The 20,113-nt window shown below is 31.6% G+C and overlaps 1 protein-coding gene across 1 annotated transcript in view; it reads right to left on the bottom strand.

The window, feature by feature from the left end:
• The window catches only part of gprs (speckle type BTB/POZ protein), a 71,778-nt gene that overhangs the window by 10,598 nt on the left and 41,067 nt on the right, over nucleotides 1-20,113 (bottom strand). The window contains exons 3-5 of the mRNA XM_035357915.2: nucleotides 13,206-13,353; nucleotides 5,692-5,809; nucleotides 223-380 (exon numbers count right to left, since the gene is read on the bottom strand). Of these exons, the coding sequence (XP_035213806.1) occupies nucleotides 223-380; nucleotides 5,692-5,809; nucleotides 13,206-13,353 (424 nt within the window). The remainder of the gene's footprint in view (nucleotides 1-222; nucleotides 381-5,691; nucleotides 5,810-13,205; nucleotides 13,354-20,113) is intronic.

Genomic DNA, 20,113 nt, shown 5'->3' with positions numbered 1-20,113 from the left:
GCCTATATATGCATATATTCATCACAGCTTGCTTTGAATACAAATACACGTTATACACAAGACCAAAGTCTATTAAAAGTGATAATTGTTTGATTTCCCCAATATGTATTATTACTTGTATATTAATGAAGAAAAAATGGATGATGCATTACATATTTTTATGATATTCTAATGAATGATAAATATTTTGTTCAATAAATTCAAAAATAAGGGCTATTTTACCTTTTGAACAAGAGATTTTGTGCACTTGTACTGAATGTACTTCTCAGCCGAAGCGAGTAGAGCACATACTGTATCGACATTGATGCAAGCTTGTACAAAACCCATACATGCTTTTCTCAGCTCATCCAAGCTGTAATAGTCAGCGGCGTTCATGAGTCCTATAAAAAGCAAACAAAGCTAAAAAGTACATCAGGTGAGGTAAAAAGTACATCAAAACTTTTCCTATTTCAAAGGTACAAAATAAAATACGTTTAATTTCAGCAATTAATCTACTCATACATGTGCTTTTGTGCACATGCTGAGAGCTTTTTTTGTTAGTATATATTGTTTTACTGATAAAAATGCTTAGAATGTAAACATTAAAAATCAGATATCAGAAAATATCAGCAGGGTATCTATATGATTCCTATTAAAAGCCTGTACCATCTTTATTACTATATAATGGAAAATTTGCCTGTATGTATGTTCCACGTATTGTGGAATAATGGTAGGAGCTAGAGCCACCTAATTTTGAACACACGTAGTCCTCCAAACGAACATATGCATCGAAGAGGAAATTTTGAATACATTGTTACGGATTTTTTATTTAGATAGGTAATTTTAGTAGAATTGTAATTAAAATTGTTGTATTTTTCTGTGTAACGTAGCGCAAAACAAATTTTAAGAGAAAACGACGCCAGAAAAGTAAGAATACAGGGACACGTGCATTTAACATTGAGTAAATGGGTATCTCGGTAATTTGTATTGAAATTGAATAAATGTAATTGACCAGTATGTTAGCTGTAACCGTAATTCCACCCTCGTATTGCTTTCTAGTAATTTCCTGAAGCAGAAAGTACGAGAAATATCTCGCTGCCAGTTGAAAACTATTTAAGGCCGAAGCGAGAGCATCTGCTTTCTATCGTTTTTGTGAGTTGTTTTCAGCATGAACTGAGATCTCCGAGTTAGCTTTCTCTTTAGATGCTCTTTGCATTGCGTTGATTTTAATGGTCTTAGTAGTTTGAAATGTAACTACTGATTACACTGTACGATACTGTGAACATTTGTACGAATATTTCTGTGGAAAATTACAGTCCTGAAATATCTCTTTTGATAAAAATAAATTTTTATTAACCTATTATCGGACCTGTGTATTCAATCTATATTACGAACCCGTACGTACGAACAATATTTTTGATTTATTTCATATTTTTGAGGAAATTTTTATTAACAAACTCGGCGATTAAAAAGCAATGCATTACTACTCTGCAAAATGTAAAATATATGTTTCAAACTTAATGAGATACCGACATAAGAAATATATTTTTCTTTTAAATTTAATAAAAGAACTCAGCAATTTAAAAGAAATGTGTAGCCACTGCCCATTTAAAATATTTTAATCTTCCATGAGTCAATTTTCTGCCTTTTAAACGGCAAAGTATAAGATACTTAATTTTTCTTTCAAATTTAAACTGTCTGTTTTTGATTAACAAAGCGATTATTATAATATATTTCTTTATGTAACTATTTCTTCTTTATATAACTATTTTGGCCAGTTGGCTGCACCAACAAATAGTATTTAAAAAAACTGCAATACTGTTGTTTACACCGCGTGATATTTCAGTAATTTTGGTGTCTAGAAAGCTCTCCATTGTCATATAAATATTGCTTTTTTTTGTTATTATTCACATACATGTCATAAATAATACCTGAGAATTGTATTATTATTTTAAAATTATTTAGGCATCTGACTAGAAATATTAATACATTAATTAATAATATTAATACATTGTTCACAATTTGTTTCGAGCTGTTAAATACTATTTCATACAAAATTTTAATTTATTTAAGCTCTTCCTATTTCGGAAAAAAGCTATTCCTTTCCCTATATCATACACTGTAAAAATATTTTAATATAAAAATACATAAGTATTGAGAAATGTTTATTAAATATTTGGTGTTTTGTGCAAAAAAAATATTTATAGCTTTTGATACAGGCTATCAACTACTTCTTTCCTGCATAATACAAAGTTTTTACCGAATAGTACGAGTTTTAAAAAATTAATATTTTCTTCTGAAATATTATCAAGTAGTTAAAACTAACGACTTAATATAGGATTATTCTTTAAGCAGATGAGCACATCAGTTTCAAATATAATATAAAATTAATTGTAACACAACAACCCAGAGTGTATTCTTATAGCCCAAGGTAAATTGTAGCATAACAAAATATTAAGTCTTTGAAACAAAATACAAACTTGTGATGTAGCCGTTCCTCAATAGACACTAATGCTGGCTAGCCTTAAAAGGATTTATTAACAGAGCACACAGGAACGGTTACAAACAAAAGAAATATACATAAAAATGAAACATATACCAAATGGAACATCAAACAGTTGAATAACAGAGACATAGTAAAATAACATCATGGCGGCTGGAGTTCGACTGACGTTTTTTCATATCGCCACGAGATGGCGTTTAAATAAAATAGTTCGGTTACAGTTCATGAGTTCATGGCGTGAATAAAATAGTTCAGTTACACTTAAATAGGTCTGTTACAAACTTAGATTATTGTATTAACCTTAGACTGGTGTGTATTTTAAATAACAATAGGAGTTTGGGGACGATCTATCATGGACTTTTATTAGCAGCAAAAATGTTTGAATGGGTGGTTGGTGCAAGTTATCAGATATGTAGAAAATCAAAAGGCAAAGAAAAGCGAAAATAAAAGTAGCTAGGAAAAGCTGAGAAAGCACTAATTAAAGCTAAGATATTAAAATTTTTGAAAGAGTTAGAAAACCTGGACTGAAATTAATGCAATTAGCTAACGAAGCTACATTTTTTATGAGTGTAAAATCCTTCAAGGAAATTCACGTCATCAGCTAAAGGAGCTTTGCGAAATTTCAGTAGAATTGAAATCAAAACTATTGTAGGAACAACTATTGTATTGTAGGAACTATAGGAACAAAATAAAAGGTTAATTTATTTTCTTCTCTAAAATAAGATTTTTTAACATAGGATTTCTTGACGTAAAATTTTAACATTGTTTTTAGGTTGGCGAGCATATACATGAACATGCCTGCTGACGTTATTTACATACACATGGGTATATCCGCTGCTATTACAAGCACACACAAAAGAGAACTAAATAGTATAGAAACGCACAGTCATTGCTATCATCATTGCCAAATATCGCGATATGCAATCAAATACAGAAACAAAGTTGCTATTTAAAAGCTTGCTCTTAAATATGCAGATACAACGCATATTCAAGAGCATGCAGTGGGCATCGTAATATATAGAGAGATAGGTTCGTTTTTCAGCTGAATGAGTTCTCTGCAACATATTCCCGTTGAGCTAACTCTCAGTTGTGTTCCAATTCCTGTTGAACTAGCTCGTAATACAATACTGGGTGTTAATTGTGCTTTACTAGCTTTTCCTAGCTACTTTTAATTTCGCTTTTCTCTGCCTTTTGATTTTTCTACATATCTGATAACTTGCACCAACCATCCACTCAAACATTTTTGCTGCTAATATAAGCCCATGTTAGATCGTCCCCAAAATCCTATTGTTATTTAAAATACACACCAGTCTAAGGTTAATAAAATAATCTAAGTTTGTATTTTGTTTCAAAGACTTAATATCTTGTTATGTTACAATTTACCTTGGGCTATAAGAATACACTCTGTGTTGTTAGGTTATAATTAATTTTGTATTATATTTGAAACTGATGTGCTCATCTGCTTAAAAAATAATATCATATTAAGTTAGTTTTAATTTCTTTAAAAGTTAAAACAATTTCTGACCCTTATTGGCCGTAAAAATTTCTGAATGTGTATTTTAAGTCTGCAATTCAACAAGACATAGATATTTTTCGTTTAGTTTTATTTGCTTGGATACTTTTAACTAATTAATTATTTGTTTAGTTTTATTTGCTTGGATACTTTTAATTAATTAATTATTCGTTTAGTTTTATTTGCTTGGATATTTTTAATTAACTAATTAATTTATCAAATGCTTACAAATGTAGATTTTAGGCATTTCTGCTGATAACTAACTTTAGTTAACACTATGTTTATTCTTTTTCTTACAGTCTTTCAGAGTTTCTAATAAATAATTTTGTTTTTATTTGCACTTTGTATGTAAAACTGCATGTCTAGGATTTGATTACCAAAATAAAATGACTAATTAATTATACTAAAATGTATATAGCAAGTTGTTTTACTCAGGTGAGAGTTACAGAAATGACAAAGAAATGAATGAAAAGTGCTAAATGGTAAAAATAGTATAGTGGGATATTTTTAAAAAGATAGAAATTAACTGTTCAAACTCGAAACAGTTTATATGCTTAGGCACTAACTTGTTACAAAATAAATTTTTTGAGCAGATGGGCATTTAATGTACTAGGCACATGATGAGAGTATATCTAATAATAGTATAAATATCTTAAATTTTCGAAAATTCTGAAATTAGGTGCTGTAAAACTTCAGTGGCAAACATTGGTTGTTCATTTGGAAAACGCGATGGTTTGTTATCATTCTTTTCTGACACTTCTTTCGTATCTGTCGAATTTTAATATACAGGGTGATTTCAAACTCTCATTATAAACTTTAATGAAAGAAAGGGAGCACTAAAATTAATTGTTTGCATTAGTGAACGTGTTTCCACACATAAATTCTTTGATGGAGAAAACAAAAAGGTATTTCTGACAATGCGGCTATTGGATATTTTCTCATTTAATCATTCTTAACGCGGATTTTGATTTTTCATAGGCCTGATATACCTTTTATGAATGCTGAAAAAAAGAATTCATCTAATATACAAGATACGTATTGCTATTGAGAAATGAAGAGTTGCTGTAAGTTTCTTATCGTTTTTTCTTTCCAATGGCCGGGCATTTAAAAGTCTGAACCTATCAGCCATTTCATTGCCTCATCAGTGCAACACTGCCTAGGGTGAGTCAAAGAAGATAGTGAGTACTGCACAGGGAAGGGAGTGTTAGACTTCAAAAGCAGCTAAAATTTACGCGCGCGGAATGTTGCCATTAAGGCCTGGGTGTCATTCTGTGCTTTCCTTGATACTACATACAGCAGCGGTGCAAAACTTTACTGCGAATGGTTCCCTAAAGGACTGGTGCAGAATGCCGAATTTTTGCATGTTTACTTCCACAAGTGTGTTAAATTGTAACATTTTATGTTTCACAACATTCCAAGTTCCACAAAACTGTTGTAAATAAAAACACTGTTTATAATTCCAATTGCCATAAAACTGTTGAAAATAAAAATATTGTTCACAATTTCCTCCCTTTATTCACGTACCAACAGCACCTTTTAGCTTCGAAGAATGACGCATGCGCGCATACATTCCATTAACGAAAGAGGTTTGTTTTAGTTGTCCTTTGTTTCCTTAAAGTTTGTAGAGGGAGTTTCGAATCACTCTGTATATACATTTTACTTCTGATTGATTCTCGGGATGTGAACAGTTGCATACCCAGTAGCGTCCTGGCTTGTAAGGTGACACATCCTGTGTGAATATACTCGATTAATTGTCGGAAGACGTCTGGCTCGAATTCTTCAACGATGAGCGTTTGGTGGCCACCAGCTGGGACCTAAAGAAAAGATTAATAGCATTAATCAAATAAAATTCGTACTAAACATATGTTCCTTTTTACTTCCTTGTACGAAGTAAAAAGGAAGTATTGTAATCGCGGAAAACTTCAGGCATCATATTTCAACGAAAATATCCACTTTGACCGTTATCGAATGCAATTTAACGATATTTTTGCGTGATATCTGTACGTAAGGACTGAATAAAGGAATCTGCCCCCCCCCCGAAAAAAATTACAAAACTGATTTAAAATAAATTCTGAAGAGAAATTTTCGAGATGTCTGTGCGTACGTATCTCGCATAACTCATAAACGAGTAGCCTCAGAAGATTGAAATTTTGTATATAGGACTGCTATAGCATGCAGATGTGCACCTCGCACTTTGGTTGCAATCCGCCGTAGCAAAAGTATATAAATATATGTATATATATCTTTTACTCGACTCAGTAATCTCAGTTTCTTTATTCTTGTATGTTTGTAAATTGTGCACTATTTGTTTTAAAAATGATTGAATTATGTTGTTCTTTTCTTCCGGTTAAGGTTTTTATGCCTTTAGTAAATCTGCACGGATGCTTAATCCATTTTGGAAAACATTATTGAAGGAAATAAGTGTTTAAGATTTACTTCATAATTTTCAGTACAGATATTTTGAGTTTTTATGTATTTTTGCTTTGTCACGAAGGGAAAACTGAATTAATTGAATGAGAAATACTGGAATCGTCTGTGAAAAACTGTTTCTTTCTTTTTTTTGCTTTTTTTCTTTTTATAGTCCAAAGGGGCTTTGTCACAGAAGGACTATTGTTTTCGTTTTGCGATTTTGCGAGAACTCACTGTATAAACGGCGAACCACTTTTCTAACTGTTGCCACCAAATGTTAGAGTCCTGCCTTATATTTGAATAAATTAAATAATGAAAAATCTTAATAAATGTATGTATATTTCTCGCATTCTGATAAAATGACGGTACATAGAGCCATCGAATATTGAATGATGTAATCCTCCTACGAATATGGTTATGTAGAAGACAAAATTTGAAATTCGGAATTTGATTTATTATCGATTTCATATTTTGTAAAACTTTAACGAATTTTTGATTCACAAACTCAACGATTTAAAAGCGAGCAATGGCAACACTCTATCGAAAAAAAAAAAATACCCACCTTTTTATCTGCAGCGCGTGGAACTGTGTATCGGAAATTCTAAAGATATGCTCATTTTAAAATTATCAAACTTAAAATGCGCGCTAGCAGCATATTATATTTTAACTAAAAGAGTGATTATAAATTATCTGGTATAAAGTATAGAGCAGGTAAAAGAACCGTAAAAAGCAGATTTTGTAATGGAATGTGTACCCGGAAATGTTGCATGCAAGTGCCAGCAAGTAAGGAATGTATTAAAAATAGGTAAGTACGAAAGCCAACGAATGTCAAAATAGCAGATTTTGTTATGGAGTCTGTGTGTGAAAACGGTACGTGTAAGTGCTGATATGTAACGATAGTAGAGAAAAGAGAACATAAAAGAGAAAATAGAAGTATGAAAGACAAAGAAATTTAAAATAAGCACCTCGAAAATGCTACCGCTTCACAGTAGTACTAGATTTACGTGGTGCCGCATGGTTTGCTGGGCATTAGGAGATATCTCTGGCATTTCATGCACATTTTTAGCAGCAACTGACTGTCTAACGAGTAAATCCTCATCGGACTAATGAGAACTTTCTAGAATATAATTTTAATGTGCCTTACCCCGAAGAACAAATCCACGCATGCACAGAAAGTAGTGCCTTATCGTGGTGGCCAAGAAACAGTTCCACACCCAACTGATTTAGTGAGGACCATAAGCTCGAAGTAATTTCTGACGTAATCGCTGAAGTGGGTTGGAGCTGTATCGTACAGGAATCGCATTCTTCTACGAATATCTGAAGGAAAGCGGAAAGACGTTCTGGCAAGCTATCTTGCTTAAAAAGATGTCATACTACTAGGTAGAATTATTAAATAGTTGTAATCTAAACCAGCCCAAACTTTAATGTGGAAACGGTCTTAGTAGGCAAATGACCTCAAGCTATATAGATTACCATGGGATTAAAAGAGGGAACTTCAGGTGAGAATACTGGAGCGTGCAAAAACAGTGAAGTAGCTGTGCCGAGATCACGCTGAATTCAAGTTTTTGAATTAATACAACTTTTACGAAAACATCTGAGAGATTGCACAAGCTTATGATGCCAAGAGCTAGGAGATTCTATCAGTTTCTGTTTGACAATTTGGCGACAGAGTTATTTACAACTTTATTTCTTGCAACATGCAATTTCATCAGACAAGAACTTTCAGTTCATTTTGTCTGATAAGCAACAGGAATTTTATGATTTATTGTTCTTCTCCATGTGAAATTGTTTTCATTAGCTGAGACGCTTAACTGTTGACTTACTGTACTAGCTTATAAAAAGCGGAAATTTCTGAATCTCGAGGTAATTAGAAGATAGACTGGAGAAGACTGTGATTGTGGCGGCGATCTTTCTGAGTTGTTGCGCCGCTAATTTTTTTCGCCTTCTTTTGCAGTTGAATGAGTGAGTGCTACTGTTTAGAGCACAACTGCAAAAGAAATTAATATTGGAGGCGCTTTTAAGGGCAGATGCTGTTGTTATGGCTGCTGTTATTATTCCGACACCCATTTAATGCGTGCTACTGCTCCTTTTTTTCTTGAGTTTACTGCTTGGGAGCTAGAGATAACCAAATTCTAAGCACAGTGCCCTGGCTTGGCTTTTCATCAGGCGCTCACTGTATTGGAAACAAATGTTCACAGCGTAGTGATGTTGGCTGCTATTTCGAATGCTGAGGAAGCTACATTCGGAGCATAAGAATACCGTTCTTCAATGCCAGTAATAAGAAGTAGAATTCTACATTTGCAGGTTTCGAGAAATCAATGTATCTCCATATGTATTCATTGTCTTGAAACTGTTCTCACGAACTGCAGAAGACACTGGATGTTGCATTGAACTCTGTAGACAGCTACGTTTGTGATTGGTCTGCCTCCAATCTACCGACAATTCTTCCTCTCATTTTTTCATTTACACGTTCATGGCTACTTATTTTATTCGATGCCTTATAAAATTAACCAACTCTTTCGAGAAATACGACACAGGCACACAAATTGCGGAAAATTCTTCGTGCGAGTATATTCCCTCTACAATCACAGATCTGTAGACACGCAATGTACGTTAGTGTATTCGACTATGAATATTCACATAACTATTCGGGGGCATAGTTAGTATATTTGGTTCAATATGTTTAGTAAAAATAGACATAATTTGCAACTTCTCTTAATTTTGAAACATGAGTGTAGAAAGAGAGTTTGATTACGTAGTTGCTTTCTTTTAGCAGAAGTGGGTCTAAAACTTATTTTTATTATATTTATAGAAAATCATAAAATAAGATAGAATCGTAAAGTAGACATAAAGATCATGCTCACGGAATGCATTTATACTATTGAACAGCATAAATTATCATTTTGATATATTTAATTGCAAATTATAAACGTATCGAGAATTTTTCTTAAATGATTATTTATAGTTTATTAATCTTATTTTAACACAATTTTGAAAGAAAGATATCATGTAAACAAAAAGAATTCTTAACGAATAGATTTCGTCTACATTTTTAGAAGGTTTAGGATTTTCTAAGGATTAAAATCTGGAAGAGTAAAGAAAGAATACTAATCTATACTTTTCCAAAAGATTTTAGGTTTCCTAAATACTAAAATCGGAAAGAATTACGAAACAACATGAATTACAGATTTAAATAAAAAGTCTACCTTAATTGTTAATCGAAAATATAAGTTCAAAAATAAAAACTGTTTAATGACTGACGACGTGCTAATCAAATGACAATTAAAAATAAATTAAATTAATAATAATTAAAAACAAGAATTCGTTTTCTATTTCAGTTTCAATAATAGTTCATTTCAGCTATTTTATTTTCATGAATAAAGTGATTACTATTGCATACTTCATGTTTCCTTTAAAATTACTAATATTTTATCAACATGATAGCACTTTACACATGTAGATATTCATGCATATAAAAGAATGTTTTTCATCTGCTTCATTTACTTTGTACACTGGTATCTAGCGGATTAAATGTAATAATTAAGTTTAGAAATAAAAGGCGAAAAGGAAAAATATATGCTCGCTTTAGAACGTGGATTTATCAACTTCGCAAGAAGTGAAAAAAATGTTTCACTAAAAGCCAAAGCGAATTATTTTATTTTGATTAGGAAAATTTCTCATTGAATATAATAAAGGTGTTACAAATAAATAATGCGTCCGTATTGTAAAGAAATAATCAGTGAACTTAATATCAGTTTATAAGCAGTTCGTTTTGGAATATAATACCGTTTGCAATAAGGCGTACCTTTGTTTGACACATTCTTTATACCAGACGTTTCTTCTTTTTTTGAGACTGTCTAAAAGAATATTTTGAAAACGTAACAGCTTTCCATATGAAAGCGAGTTGGATTACTTGTTAGATATCTGAATAGAATATACCATTTTAGTTTCCATTCAGAATTTTACGTTTAATTTCAGTTGTTGGGAACGTAAGCCTGTATCATAAAATCATAAAATTAAACTTCTATTTGTTACCAATAAATAGTTTATTACTGCTATTTGTTATAACAAAAGCTTTAATTTAAATAATGGAATAAAAATATAGAATTTAACGAAAGAAGTTCAAAATCGCCTGACGATTCAATTCTTGCGCATTCACTTAACTTTTTCTTTCCTTGCCGTTACTAGTTCGCATATAGTCTATTTTTAATCACTGTTTCATCAAAAAGTTTTCATGTTATAGGAAGGTATCTAATAGCATTAAATTCTGCAAGTTAATGGAATCTCTCCTTAGGAGCAGATTTAGCTAATGTTTGGGATAAATTGCTTGATTTTGTGATAAAGGCGCACATATTGGGAAAAAACATATAAAATACTATAGAATTACTAATTTTTTTTTCTCACGAATACATTGAAATTGGTTTTATCTGTATATTTTCTTAGATACGTGATTCTTCTAATTAAGCAGAACGCAAACCGAAAAATTCATTTGTGTTACGATCCTCAAAATAAGTTTAATATTAAATGCATTTTTGAATGAAAGAAATATTTCAAATAAAATTTACTGTTTATGAAACTCATTGTTTCTTCAATATATGAATATTTGCCATAACTGAAATAACGTTTAGCGGCTGAAAATAAAATATGAAGCACAAATTTCTCAACTTAATTTCTGCTTCCTTTTCACGGTAGAATGATAATTTTCAGTGATGTTACATATGCCTTTTAAGCGAATTTCAAACAAAAATACGTCAGACATACAGAGCAACTCTTTTAATTTATATTTTTCTTCCATCGATTCAAGAAAGCCGACATTGTAAAGTTCTTGTAGGATATTTGAATTGTCTTAATCTTCAGAATTATTCAGGTAGTGGCTGGAAACCTATTTCGAAGTAATTAAATAAAGTAGTATCTTCACCATTTACATATATACCTTGATCAAATTCCTGGAACAATTTTTCTGTCTGTAATAAGTCTGCTATCACTTTAAAGTCTCGTAAAAAATTTTCTTCGTAACTTCATGACTGATAATCAGGACGGTGCACAGCAAACGAATACTGAGGCTTAATCAAATATATATTCTGCTCACGGTCTTCTTGTCTTATATATTTTCAATTTTCGAGAACGAAATCTCAGTATTGGAGCATGAAGTAAGGTGTTTTGTATGGTCCCGAAAGGCAAACGTCATTACAATTTTCACGCAAACACTTTATTGAAGCACAAAACTCATACACGGACATAACAACGAAAATGTTCGTTTCAAAACTCAGCATAAAAGGCACATTCACACTCACATCGATCGATCTGATTCTTATACATTCTAGAAGCTGACATCACTACCCCAGCTTTAGTTCATTTTAAATTGGGAAAACGTTTGCTATGGTTTAAAATGATTAAAAAGTATATATGAATTTGTAAATGCTGGAATTCTCAGAATTACCAAGGCCTTCCAATAAAATTGTTATTCTTACAAGAAGTTTGTTATTTCTATTTATAATATCAATGGAGTAATTCTCACTCTTAAGTTATGATATAGAGGAGACAGTTAATAATCGGTGATCACGGTGTTATTCAGATACGAATATTGGAGCCCTAGCAGTGCAAACGAAAATCCAAGGGAAATACTGATTCAAAAGAAAGAGCTTCTTAAACACGACAACACAGTTCAACTTTTCTGCTTTGCTTTTATTACATAAGTGGAAAAAGGAGAATTTCTGAGTGCCAAAATGACTTACTTTGCAAAGTTTGTAGTTAAGTATTTTAAAGCAAAGAGGAAAAGTAAACTACTTATAAATATGAAATTTCGAATATAAAAAAGCATAAAGAAACTAGTCTAAAATATAGTGCGAAAACAAATTTTTGAATACAGCCCATGATTCTTTATGGAATTCTCGGGAAATCTAAAATAGCGTACTTATTTAGAGTTGTTATGGTTTTCCTGAGTAATAGTCTTCATCTTCAGCAAACCATATGTTTAAAAATGCCAACAATTATTTTAAATAAAAAATATGTATGTTGTTTAAACCACAAATATACTTTTGAAACTTCTGTAGATAATCATGAAATAGTTGTTTTACAATAATACCATTTCTCGATTAGAGTTTATTATTTTTCAAATATTCTTCAAAAAATGGATTATATGTACGCATTCCTATGCTGGTACATCAAAATAGAAATATTCTCATATTTTCGCTTTGTCCTGAAAATATCTTATCATTTAAAAGAAAAAAAAAAAAGAAAAAAAAAAAAAAAAAAAAGTCAAGGCTTATTTTAAAGTGGAAGAGAGTATTTTTCAGAGCCGAATTTCCATACTACAGGAAACAGCCGTTATTTGATCGGTATAGTAATCAAATGAGATCAGTGAATCCACTGAGATTACCATAAACAGGCATATTAAAAGACAGCATCTCTGTTAAAATATTACTGATTTTTAAACTTTTCTTTCTGTACAAGAGGCTATAGGATAAAGCACGCAATGACATCGTAACTCTTCTGCTAAAACCAAATAAAATTATTCAAAACCTCGCATTTCTAATGATAATATTAATCCAGATTTATCCAATGCCCTTGATTCTTGCATTAAGTCTTTTAAAAAGTTCCACCATTTTTGTTTCACAGTTTACAGAAAGTATGCCTAATTTATAAGGCATTTACGAAAAGTGATTTTTCTTCGTTTAACTACATTTTTAACCTTAAAGGGTTTTAATTTCATACATATATTATTTAGCACGTCCGCTTTATATTATTTGAGACTGATCGTAAATTAATGCATTCTAAATCAGGATTAAAAATGTATATTACCTGAGGGAATGGAACGTTTAAAATGGGTTCACTGCTGCGCTTGAGGAACATCTTTAATTTAGTTTCTTTTGTGGATTCTCGTTTTTTTGCAAGAGACTCTTTAGCTGGCGTCTGCTGTTGCTGCCCATACAAAATCTTGTGGAAAACTCTGAGAAGAAAATCAGGAATCACAATAAAACTTCAGAGTTATTAATCAAGAATATTGTTAACCATGGCAATAAATAGGAATTTTTCTAAGAATTAATAAAAAAATAATTTGTGTAATTAAAATACTTACCAGTTCGATATTTTTTATTATCGTTGGAAATTGTCGCCTCTTACTATCAGTGCATAAAAACAAAATGGTATTGTCTAATTCGATATTATAAAGGAAATACTTATTAAAAAATCTTTAATTTTTATGAATGTTAAAATTTTTTATGAAAAAATGTAAAGGTTTGAAATATTTTCAAATTTAAAACTCTTAAAGAAGCAAAACAATTGATACACTAATGTAGAATAACAAATACAACATTATTTACAAGGATATTTAAGGAGTACAATATTAATTCTCTGCTATCAGTGGTGAAAAACTGTTTTCTAAGTTAGCATGCGTGTTGATACCATGGTGCGAATAACATGCTTTATTAGCAGTATTTGTAACAATTAACAGTATATAAGATAGATTAAAATAAACACGAGCTATTTCAACATAATGAGATATATTTCTTTCAAACTTTTTAATAGCTTTTCAGATAGAATAACGTAAGACCACACGCAAGTTAATTCACTTTAATTAATTCAGAGCTTATTTTGAGTGTTTTGCTAACAGAACTTTTATTTTCTTCATTTTTAAGAGTTAAAATTAGTTTTCAATTTAAGAAGTACACTAGGAGCAGTCATACAAATTTTGGTCTCATATATAAAAGATCTTGTGCAAGTTGAAAAATACATGAAGAGAAAATGAACTGAGTGAAAGCTCATTTTGGTGTTAAAGGCAACGAGAAGGCCAACATGCACCCCGAAGAAGCTGCAAAGTGTAATGCTGGTTGCGTTCCGTATATCCAGGTATCAAAAAGAATTTTTATTGGTAAAAACCAAGGACTTTTATTATGATTGCTGGAAAAATCAATGGAACATTTCGGAAAACAAGAATTATCTTCTGAACTTTGAGGTTCCTAAAAATATGAGAATGATCTGTGATATTTATTACAATCAAATAATTACTAGGCGTGCGACTTCCCGACGTACCTGAAAAGATTTAATTTGATAAATAATAATTTTTGTAATGCTAAAAGAAATGCACGACATTTCGCCGAGGACCGTGAATTTTTGCGACATGTTAGTGAAAAACATGGCAACATAAAAGAATTTTTCTGCCACAAGAAACAATTTAAATTTGCAAAGGAATTGAAAATTTGCATAAAACGTAATAGAACAAACAGTATTAAAATTTTAATTTGATGTTTTTAACTGTATTTTGATTTTAGTTATTGTTATTAGTTATTGGTTTTTGAGTGTCTGTCTCATTGTGTTGGGTGTGCTGCGTTAACCATGAGGCCGAATAATATCGTCTCACTAATATATTACATTATATAGTTCACTAGTATATTACATTATATTACATTACGTACTTAGGGCTAGTTACGAATGGGATCGTTAGGTTAGGTTATTTAATTACGGCAAAGGCTCGAGGGCTATCTGCCTAAGGAGAGGGATACCTACGTGGAGGACTTTCTAAGGGAAACTGGCTCGTATACACGTTACACATGGGGAAAACCACGAAAACACCCATGCAGCCAGCCAGTTCGCAGGATTCGAACCTCGGACCGAACTACCAGTGTTCAGTGACTTTACCGCTCGACCGCTGGTGGGCTACGAATGGGATCGTATGTGACTACTGCTGGCACATAACATACAACAACCTCTGAACCCTACCTTATTTACCGTTTCTTGACCCATGATTTTATCAGATTTATTACGTACTGTAACCTGTCACTCTAGAAAAGTCACTTCAAGTGCATATTTCGTCTCTCCCCCAAACTGTGGCTTATAACCATAGTAACGACTGCTGAGGAAAAAAGATCGAATCTTCTAATTTGCTAAAATCCTCTAATTCCTGTTGTGCGATGGCAACGACATACGTTACGATTGAAAACGAGGGGAGAGTTGCTATGACCTTTAAGTACCTGTTTCTAAGTAACAGTCTATAAACAGAAGCCTATGATTGAGAAAGCTATCACACCGCAGGTTTCCAATAATTATATCAATTAAACACTGGTAGCATTTTGAAATCACCTAAACTGGCATATTCCAAATGCGCTCTGGTTAACAATTATGATTTTTGAGAAAATTTTGATTAAATTGTATTTTTAACAAGTAGAATTTTTTTATACAAACATTTACGGATTTCAGAAGATTAAAATTTGGCACGAAATTTTATGTGGTTAATACGGCTAAAAATAATAATTAATAAGAAAATTTTAGACAATGGAATCTATAGTTAGAATACTATTATAATCTATAGTTAGAATTGTTAGAATTATATTAAGATCTCGCGATATTTATATAGCAGAAGTTTTGTTCTTATTTTATATGAGAAAATATTGTTTACATAATGAGAAGTGAAATAATGTAAACAAACTTTGTTAAACTGCAAATTAGAGAAATAGCTATCATCATTCTATTTTAATATTGATCTAAAGAAGTGCTCCTAAGTTGAGCAAACGTATCTAAACTGATTCTGTAAATTACAGTTTTGTTCGTTCAAACCGTGTGCCTACAGTCAAATAATCAGTTTGTAGGGTTTATATTTATTTTAAGCTATTTTTCCTGTCAAGCCTTACTTTCCCCTGGAATTGCCAATGCCAGAGTATGTAAATTTTAGTAGAACGCGCAAAGTATTCAAATTGTCATCGGAAGTAATTTCAGTTAAAAAGGAGGGAAACGAGTTCGTAACTGTGCTTTCTTGCTTCACGAGCGTGAAGGTTGCTAGGTAGAAATTTAAGAACCGCGCGTTTCGGCCTGTGTGCTTGCTTCGGCCGATAGTTGAATCTTTCAACTTTTTATTCAGAAAGTTTGCTGAAATCTCAGCTGTATCTTAGAACGCGGTTAAGTTAGTTACGTTTTAGAGAGCCTCGTAGGTAGTAACTTGTTATTATTCATTTTTAATTTCTTATTTTTATTTTACCGCCGGGTCGGCGTAGTTTGTGAGCGTCAAGTGCACGCATCTGTAACTTCTAAAGTGGAATAAAAAGGGAGTTAAACCCTTCTTAAGAGTTTGTGTACTTTCCAGTTCATAGCAGTCACTACTATTTATTGTTGCGTGCAGGTTGGGGCCGCGCAACACCACAAGTTCACATGAATGTTGATATTAACAAAACAAGTTGGCTGCATGAATGTTTTCCCACTTTTCCTCATATGCACATATACACCTCAATAATTCATTCACAGAAATTTTTAATATTTTAATTGAGGATCATCTACTGACTGCTATATTGTTTATTGGATGTTTTAATGCTGATCATTTAAGAATTTTTAAGTGCAGAAATGCCGACGGTATATTCTTGAAAAATATGTCATTCGACAGCCCTTTACAAGAGTAACAATTTGATATAACTCTCATAGGGGTGCTCCTTATCACCTGTGGACGGTTGGATTAATTACAACTTCGGATAAAATGTCTCAGCTTTTCAACAATCATTACTCCGTTTCAACGGTGGTGTAAGCTTTTTGTACTAAATATTTTCAAGATTTCATTTGAAAATTCTGTTTTAAATTATATTTTTCTAAAAGAGAAATTTTCTTCTTTACATTAAGATTCCTATACCTATTTGAATTTAAAAATTATTCTATTTTCAATTTTGAAACTTATCCTCTTTTATTGATTTACATTTATTGATTTACATTGTTGAATCGGCTCTAACTGATCTAAAAACATATATCTTTTATATTTACATTTTAAGATTTTGTTGAAATATAATGATTTTATAATAGAAATAACAAGAAGAATTTTCTCTTTCTTTTTATATCGGTTTCATTTCTGAATATTCATTATTTTAAAAGTTATTACACATTTTTCAATATTTTACTATTTATTTTCATATTTAAATCATTGGAATATTACTAGCAATGCACATGTCAAAATTTAACTAAGTGCATGCAATAATACATTCATTTAATAAATAAAATTGTTAATATCCTTAATAATAAAATAAATAAATCTCATTTAAAAAATATTTTAAGAAATTATATAGTTTTCTGAACTAAGAAACACTAAATATTTAAATATTATTAAATAGTAATATACGAAATAAAAGTTAATGCATTGTTTACATTTTAATAGCAGAAAGCACAGACTCTTGTCTTTTCAAGATTTCAATTTTACAAGACTTCAACTTTTTACTTCTATTTTTCTACTCTACATTTCTATTATTTTATAATAATAATGAGTACCATTGATACTTTTTCGGATACAAATTCAGAATTAGATATGGAGTATTTAACTGCCGTACTCGAAAATTCTGAAAATGTCATTGTCAGCCAAGGAGGTATCGAATTCTATTATAACAAAGGACTGAAATTGTTAAAATCCAAAAAGGGGGAAAAGAACACTATTCCATTAAAGTTACAAAATCAACTAACACAAATTTTGGACAATCTAAGAAAAATTGCCATGAAATCAACTGAAATTAAGAACTATTCTGATAAATCAGGCCAAGTCACTCCTACTATCCTGTCTCCAAATACTTATAATAAGACTACTAAGCAAGGCAAAGCGGGGCAAGTTACTCCGTCTATTCAGTCTCCTCAATCTCAAAAAGAAAAAATCAATACTGAAAATAAATCAGCTCATATTATTCCTAATTTTCATTTAAATGAAACTCACACTGATAATTTTCATCAAGATCACTTGCATATGAGATCAAACTGCCATACACATTCTACTCTGAATATCACTCTACCACACAATTATCCATCTGTGAACGATTACAACACAAATAAAAAATCACCAGCACTTATCATCCATCCAAAAGAAAATAATACGACTGAAAAACTTTCAGATGATTTGGCTCACTATGTACCATTAAACAGTTTGAAACAGAAAATTAAAAAAAATAACCAAACTTAAAAGAGGAGCCCTGCTTGTGACCTGCGAATCTTACAACGATGTCAAACTCCTTAAAACAACAATAATAGATAGCCCAATAGATAATATTTCTCTTCGAATCTCTTTACCAAAACTCCCAAGATGTAAATTTCACAATGTTCCAGCCCATTACACGGATCAGGACATTTTTGCCTTAATATCTTCGTTAATAGATACATCCAACCACTCTTTCAACCCGCTTTTCAAACTTTCAGAAAGATCAGAATCTACAACAAAGTGGGTCATTGAATGTTCCCCCACGGTTTTTGAACTTCTTATCAACATGAAATCAATTGCAATAGGTTGGAAAACTATTCGAAACACCGAGCACTTTGGAATTCGTCGATGCAATAATTGTCAAGATTTCGCACATTCAAGTAAATTCTGCACTTATTCAACTCATTGCCTATACTGCGGAGATAATCATCATATCTCGCAATGTCAAGCTCCAGCTCCAACCCGCATTAACTGTCAAGTTAATAACATCTATTTTAAAACCAATTTTCATATCTATCATGCTGCAAATGACGTTCACTGCCCTTCTTATCAATTAGAAATCTCGAAAATTAAATCAAGAACATACTACTAATGGATTCTCATAAACAAATAAGAAAATTACAAATAAATTTACAAAGAGCTCGTGCCACTTTACCGAATGCTCTAAAGTTTGCAAAAGAAGAAAATATCAATATCATCTTTGCACAAGAACCATATATTCCCTCAACAAGGAAATTGGAAATTCCATCGGGACTATTTTATCACCTTTCGCATTCTCATATATCTGCTATACTCTCTCTACATTGGGCCTCTAACTCCAATAATAGTTCAAAAAACTCTACGTACAATAACTATCAAATTAGAATTTCTTATTCATCCTTTATTTTGTACCTCCATTTATGTTCCTCGATCAATAGACTTGCAAGAGATACTTATAGACCTGGACTCAATTCAACTGCCTCCAAATTCAAATCACATCATTGCAGGAGACTTCAACGCACATAGCCTTGTATGGGGAGCGCCGGTTGAAAATAATAGAGGTAGACTACTTTTAGAATTTATTCAAGAAAAACGACTTACAATTTTAAATAACGCAAATAGTCCACCTACATTCCTGATATTAAGAGCACAAGCTTGGATTGACTTAACTCTCGCAACGCCTAAAATAGCATCCTTAATCTCAAATTGGAAAGTTTCTGAAATAGAATCTTTTAGTGATCACTGATTCATCACATTTGAAATATAATCCGATTTCACTTTTAATAAATTTATAGCTAATCTACAAAATTATTCTGCCAGTATTCTTCATTCCTTAAAAACAGCCTCTTCAAAAGCTGAAGTAAATACCTCTGTTTCATACCTCATAAATAGTATAACAGAGATCTGCAACGCCTCATATAAACAATGCTCAGGTACCAAAAAATTAAGTACTCCATGGTGGAACCAAACTCTTGTAATAGAAAGAAAAAAGTAAGAGCTCGAATAGAAGATACAAAGCCTGTATAAAAGATACAGAAAGAACTCACTATAAAATAGCATTCCAAAAAGCAAGAGCACATTATAAAAGAAATATCAGAATATCAAAAATTAATAGTTGGAAAATATTTTTCACTTCTACCTCCAATTATGGCTTCGCCTTCAAAATAGCGCACAATAAAATTTTCACTCCACCTTCATTATCAATGTACAGCTTCTCTGAATCAATTTCCTCTTCCCAGGCTGCGTTGGAAATTTTATCAAAATTATTCCCTCAAGACGAATATAGATCGAATCATATCACAGG

Source organism: Stegodyphus dumicola, chromosome 1 (genome assembly GCF_044657685.1).
Source record: "Stegodyphus dumicola isolate Sdum_Otavi_A_Nest chromosome 1, ASM4465768v1".
Classification (NCBI taxonomy): domain Eukaryota; kingdom Metazoa; phylum Arthropoda; class Arachnida; order Araneae; family Eresidae; genus Stegodyphus; species Stegodyphus dumicola.
This window is presented reverse-complemented; position numbering and strand designations above follow the sequence as displayed.